The sequence below is a fragment of the Myotis myotis genome, unplaced genomic scaffold, assembly GCF_014108235.1.
Source record: "Myotis myotis isolate mMyoMyo1 unplaced genomic scaffold, mMyoMyo1.p scaffold_m19_p_2, whole genome shotgun sequence".
Taxonomy (NCBI): Eukaryota; Metazoa; Chordata; class Mammalia; order Chiroptera; family Vespertilionidae; genus Myotis; species Myotis myotis.
Genome location: NW_023416324.1, coordinates 19,086,057 through 19,092,316, shown reverse-complemented (window position 1 = coordinate 19,092,316; position 6,260 = coordinate 19,086,057). Strand labels below are relative to the sequence as shown.

At 57.2% G+C, this 6,260-nt stretch overlaps 1 protein-coding gene across 7 annotated transcripts in view; it reads left to right on the top strand.

Moving 5' to 3' along the window:
• The first annotated feature begins 871 nt into the window (after positions 1-871).
• COL16A1 (collagen type XVI alpha 1 chain) overlaps positions 872-6,260 on the top strand; it is a 48,036-nt gene continuing 42,647 nt past the window's right edge. For 5 of the 7 annotated variants that reach the window (XM_036349615.1, XM_036349618.1, XM_036349617.1 and 2 more), the window contains exons 1-6: positions 872-1,250; positions 2,802-2,908; positions 4,230-4,304; positions 4,396-4,513; positions 5,434-5,557; positions 5,850-6,116. In XM_036349615.1, coding sequence (XP_036205508.1) covers positions 2,836-2,908; positions 4,230-4,304; positions 4,396-4,513; positions 5,434-5,557; positions 5,850-6,116 — 657 coding nt within the window. In that variant the 5' untranslated portion in view covers positions 872-1,250; positions 2,802-2,835. The remainder of the gene's footprint in view (positions 1,251-2,801; positions 2,909-4,229; positions 4,305-4,395; positions 4,514-5,433; positions 5,558-5,849; positions 6,117-6,260) is intronic. The other 2 variants (XM_036349614.1, XM_036349619.1) reach the window with 2 other exon arrangements.

The following is a 6,260-nucleotide window of genomic DNA, read 5'->3' as shown; positions in this document are numbered from 1 at the left end:
TCCTCTGCCTCTGGGCAGAACTGGACACATGACCTGCTCCCTTCTCCTCAGAAGTCCAGTCTCTCATCCAGCCTCAATTCCTCTTGCTTCCCCAGATCCTGGATATAAAGCAACGCTTCTCCATCGCTGGGTATAAGCTTGAATCCCAGCCTCACCCCTCACCCCACCCCCACCTCCCCCCTGGTTCGCAATAATAATGATCCCAACAGTGAATATTTATTGAGCTCCTCTTTTGTGCCAAACCCAGTAGTAAGCATTTTTACAGATGTTAACTCGTTTCCTGCTCACAACAGCCCGGTAAGGCATATAGGCCATTATTCCATGTTCCAGAGGAGAAATGCAGCCAGAGGTAAACGGTGTGTTTGAAGCCGCAGAGCGGAGGACAGGGACTGGAGCCCTGCTAACTGCCTGGAGGAAGGAAGAATAACGAAAAGGGCCAGAGCAGAAGGGGTTAATTCAAACTCCCCTTCCTGGGTGGGGGCGGGGGCGGGCAGCACCCTCCCCCCAATTCAGACAGACCTAGAAACAGACTTACGAGAAATGCTAGGACAAGAAACTGGGAAAAGCTGACCAAGGAGGCTTGGGCAGCAGCCACGTCACGGGTGCCATGGAAGTGGTGGGGGGAGGGTCTCCACCCAGATACCCCAGCCATCAAGAGGCCCAGCCAGGAAAGGAGAAGGGGGTGGCACAGGGAGGCCCTTCCAGCTCAGGCCTGGCTCTTAAAGGGCCGGCCTCCCCACCCACCCACCTGCCCCCAGAGCCCCCTTGCAGGGAGGGCCTTTCTGGGCACGCAGGGTCCCGCCTTGCTGGCTGGCTGGCTGGCTGGCTGGCTGGCTCACCTGGCGGGAACTGGGAGGGCGGGCCTAGGAGGACAGCCAGGCCAGGAACGGGGCTGTGCGTCTGCAGCCTCTGCCGCTGCCGAGCCCCCTCCTGGCCCTCCCGCCCTCCTCCTGCCTGGCGGGGCGGGTCCAGCTGTGTTCCATTAGCAGCCCTGGCTGATCCCAGCCCCCTAGAACCTCCCCTTCTTCCCCCACCCGGAGTGGCCGGCAGTCCCGCCAGTCCCGGGCAGGCCGAGAGCCTGGACAGCCTTCAGCCCCAAGAGCTCAGGACTTGGGCCGCTGGGGACCCGAGGACAGCCAGAAGCGATCGAGGACACCCCGTGGGCCTGAGGAACCCAGGCCCTGCTCCCCCTGGCTGGCTGCCCCGGGCTGCACTGGATTCTCAGTGAGGTAGGGGGATCTCCCGCCACGGTAAGTAGGGGGCGGAGTGGGCTGCTTCCTGGCTCTGGGCTGAAGGGTCCCTTCTGCCCTGACTTGCTGTGTGACCTGGGGCGAGTGGCTTTCCCTCTCTGGGTCTCAATTGCCTTGTCTATAGGGGTTGAGCTCTGAACTGAGTCCCAGTTCTGCCTCTCCCTGCCCTCAGATCTGTGCCTTTGTATTGGGGTGGGATCATCTCTTGGCAGGTTCTGTCCCTGTAGCCCCTGGCTCTGGCTGGGGCCAGGGGAGTGGAGGCCAGAGACAGGAGTGGGAAGGGGACACAAATACATCAATGTTCACGCCTCCACATGCATTCACACGTCTCAAAACAGTTGGCAGCCCTTCCATTGACTGGAAGGATGGGGAGGCCAGGATTGGGTTTGAGAGGTGGGATGTGCACACCCCCAGAATGGGGGATGATGAATAAAGTGGGAGAACAGTTCTGCCCCAGGAAGAAGGGGGTTGGGGTCCTATCTCCAAATATATTGAGGTGAGGGAGTCCTCTCTGTTCTCATTCCCTATCCAGGGCTGAGGGAGGAGAAATAGAATTCATTACAGCTGGAGGGAATGAGGTCAGACTTGCATAAGAACTTCCCAATAGGAAGGCCATTCATAGGCTAGCTGTGTACACGTGTGTATGTGCAAGCTGTTGTGTCTGGGTATGTTGGTGAACATAGATCTCTGTGAGCATGCCTGTGTACAGGTAGGCTTGTATGTATATATGGGCATATATGTGTATCCTGTGTATATCTGTGTGTCATGCTGACACATGCATGACTCTGCGCGCGTGTGTTTGAGTCTTGGGGGAGGCTGGCTGATGTATGGCTCTGCTGGCTGCTTGCTGCGCCTGCATTGATTTATCTGGGTCCATCCATCCAGGGTTTAATAAAACTAAAAGATGAACATCCATCAGCACTGAAGGTTGGCAACAACCTGAGCCCTGGTGACCTGCTCTCCCGCTCACTGTACCCATGGGGGAGGCTTCCTTGGCGCACATACAACCCTGTGATGCCTGCCAGGAAACAGCCCAGTTGTCAGCCCCTGCCCTTGTAGCAGGGCCTCCTGGTACCAGGCTAGTATATACAAATATAGCTCGCTAGGTACCAGGCTAGTATATACAAATATAGCGCACAGATCGATAAAATATTGAACTGCTTCCAAGCGTATTGGTGAATAGCCCCTGCCTCCAGCTCCCTCACTCTCCCAATCGGCCTGGCCTTCTAGGATCCCCTACATGTCTCCTCAGTCCAGCGACTCTCCACCGGCACAGCCAGATGCCGCTTGGACGCTGTGCTCCTGCCAGCATTCTGCTCTGGCTGGTTGCTGTCCATGCCATACCGGTGGTTAAATATTTTGAATATCAACCTGGTCCAAATCGTAGCCCAAAGCCTGTGGCTGGGCCTCTGAGAGGGACTGATGCCTGGCCAGACCTCCTGCCACCCCAGACCAGTGCTTGGGCCCCAGGGGCTGGCTGCTACTTGCCCACATGTGGACTTGTGCTGCGTGAGCTCAGCAATCCACTTCCCTGGTTTCTGTGATTTTCAGGTGCTGCGGCTGTGGCCGGCTTCTCTGAGCCAGGATGTGGGCATGTTGGTCTCCTGGCCTGTGGCTGCTTGGTCTCTGGGCCACCTGCAGCCATGGGGCAAATACAGGTGAGATGACACATGAGGCCCGGGACTGGATCCCTGAGGTGCCAGGTCCTATGTACCTATGTGACCTGGGCCATGTGGGCATGTATAGGAGAGTCTGGAGGCTGGGTGCAGGGTGGCCTGGGGTGTTTGTGCATGTGGGCCTGTGCCAGGTGAGCTAGAGTGTGTGTGTGTGTCTGCCCGCATATTTGTGTGTCTCTGGGCCTCTCTGTGTTTGCATCCCAGAGTCCCTCTATGCATCTGTGCCTATTCCTGTGTCTCTGTGTGTGAGACAACCCCATCGTCCCTGATACATAAACCTCTCCTGTGCACAGAGTGCTGGTCGGGCCGTGGGGTAGAGAGGAGCAGGCAGTGGGCTCTCCTACAAAAGGAAGCTGCATCCTGAAAGAGACCCAGGCCCCTCTGATCCTTTTCAAGGTGGAGACTCCATCCTCCAGCCAAGTGCTCCTCCTCCACGGCTGGCCCTGGATCTCAGATAAAGGGCCCGCCTTGAGGCCCAGACGCTGGATGAGACAGAGGGTGCAGCTTTCCAAGGCCCAAAGCCAGAGGAAGTTGACCGGGCAACTTGCCCTGCCCTGCTGGGTGCCCTCTGGGCTCGGTAGTTCAGCCTCCTAACTGAGTAGAAATTGAACTACTGGAACCCAAATCCAGCCGAAGGAGGCTGATGCGGGAGAGGTGTGCATCTGGGGGCACGTGATGGCCTGTGAATTGTGTGTGTACATGTGTGTTTCTGCATGTGTGCACATGTGCATTGCTCTCCTCTGTCTCACCGGGTCCCCTGGGGGATGGGGCAGAGAATTTCAACATCTGTAAGGAATCTGGGCCCATTGCCATGGGGTGACTCACCCATTGCTGCTGCTGTTGAATACAGTGATAATCTTTCTGGTCAGACCTGGGGGAGGGAGGCTCCAGTGGAGTCATCGGGCTTAGGGATCCAGATGTCTTCTTCCGGCCAGGCAGCCAGGGAGTCCAATGTGCAGCTTCCAGGAGCTGTGTTCACAGTCCTGTCCCAGCTACCACATCTGTATTGATGGGAAGGCCTTTGTGATTCTAGCCCCCATCTCTCCTGTTGTGACGCCTCTCCCAACACTTCTGCTCAATCAGGCCTATGGAGGAGGCAGGCCCATGGTACCCGCCTGTCCCCTCAGGGTTTCAGAGACCTGAAGTAAGCTGTCCCCTCTCCGGGAGCCTTTACTTCCTTGATAGCTGGTCCAAGGCACAGCCTGGCTAAAGGTCCGGAATGTGGACTATAAACTCCTTCCTGGATCCCCAAGAGCCTGGCTGTACAGCTACCTTAACCTGTGCACATCAATTTTCCTTCCAGGTGAGAAGTGCCCACCTTCGCAGCAAGAAGGACTCAAGTTGGAACACAGAAGTGACTTATCGACCAATGTGACTGGTGAGTGCCCCTCTCATCCTGCTGTCCCCCCTCTGCCTTTTTCTGGAGTGGCCTGCACTCATCTGCCCCACACTTGGTGTCTCCCCTGAAGGCTTCAACCTCATCCGCCGACTCAACTTCATGAAGACATCTGCCATCAAGAAGATCCGCAACCCCAATGGGCCTCTCATCCTGCGGCTGGGGGCGACCCCGCTCACCCAGCCCACACGGTAAAGGCCCCAGAGTGACTGCTGGGAGTCCACACTGATCTCAGGCACACTCACCAGCAACGCTGGATGTGAAGGTGCTAAGCCTAGCAGCACCCATGGGTCATTTTATCCCACCCCCTGGTCTCCACTCCTAGAGCTTGCAGGGTGGGCAAAGACGGGGTGCCTGCCAGGCCCCCACTCTGTCCCTCTCCTGTCTCTGGTTAGCAGTGGTTGGGGACAGGTCTGCATCCTGTGGGTATCATGAGAACCCCAAGGATGGGGGTGGAACCTGGCAAGAGTGTGTGTGTGTGTGTGGTGTGTGTGTGTGTGTGTGTGTGTGTGTGTGTGAGAGAGAGAGAGAGAGAGAGAGAGAGAGAGAGAGAGAGAGAGAGAGAGGTCCAAACTCCCACAAATCCCTGGATATTCTGGCCTCTGCTTACCTCTTCAACCTCATCTCCCAAAATGGTCCTCTTTCTTTCTTGCTTCTCTAGTCCTACTGAACGCTTTTCATCTTTTTTTAGTGTCTCTCTTCCCTGCTTCCCCCCACTTCCCACCCCACCCCACACACACCCAGTTATTCTCCCTAGGACATCCTGAATTCCTTGGAAGCACTTGCCACTATTGTAACGAGATGGTGAAATAGTCTTTCTGGGGATTCTTTGTTTATGGTCTGCTCCCCCCATCACCTCCCGCCCCATCAGGCTTGAAAGCTCCATGAGGGTAGACACCTCCTCTGTGTTCCCACTACTGTCATTTCTAGCAGCCAGACCCACACCTGGCACATAGTAGGCACTTAAGAAATGTCTGTAAATGAATGGGTGTGTATTTGAAAGTGTGAGCCTGCAGGTATCTTGTGTAGGTTCAACAGTCCCCAGGGCCCAGGGTGGGCAGTAGGCGGTCTCTCCCCTGAGCCTTGGGCACCCTCCCTCCTCTGTCCCCAGCCGAGTATTCCCTCGGGGCCTCCCCGATGAGTTCACCCTGGTGCTGACGCTATTGCTGAAGAAACACACCCACCAGAACACGTGGTATTTGTTTCAAGTGACTGATGGAGAAGGGTACCCGCAGGTGAGCCCCGCTCCTACACCTATTGCTCTTGGGGCTGAGAGCAGCACTAGTGCAGCCCAGCTCTGTCCCAGGTGGGGATGTCTGGGGCCGCCCCGCTACACCCCAGTGCCCACCCTCAAGGCCACCCCCACCCCGCCAGCACCTCTCTCATTCTTGACCCCAGCCAGTGTTCTTCCCTTTCTGGGCCTCAGTTTCCTGTCCTGTGGAATGAACTTGAGGGCCCTTAACTGTGCCATGCTGTGGTCCCCGGGGCTCTGATCCTCTGTCCTGCATCTTTCCTAATTCCCCCCAGATTTCCCTGGAAGTGAACAGCCAAGAGCAGAGCCTGGAACTGCGGGCCCTGGGCCCCGACGGCGACTTTGTGTCCTGCACCTTCTCGGTGCCCCAGCTCTTTGACCTGCGTTGGCACAAGCTGCAGCTGAGTGTGGCAGAACGCGTGGCCTCCGTGCATGTGGACTGCACCTCAGCCTTCTCCCAGCCTCTGGGGCCCCGGCGACCCGTGCGGCCTGTGGGTCATGTCTTTCTGGGCTTGGATGCTGAGCAGGCCAAGCCCGTCTCGGTGAGTGCGAGGTGGGGCTCTGGCCCCTGCTCCCGCTTTCTGGGAGCCTGAGCGAGCTCCCTGGAATCTGTTTCTCACCAGGTCCTTCCCTCGCTCAGAATCCTGGCTTGGCTCCCCACTGGCCCCCAGATGCATCCTAAACAC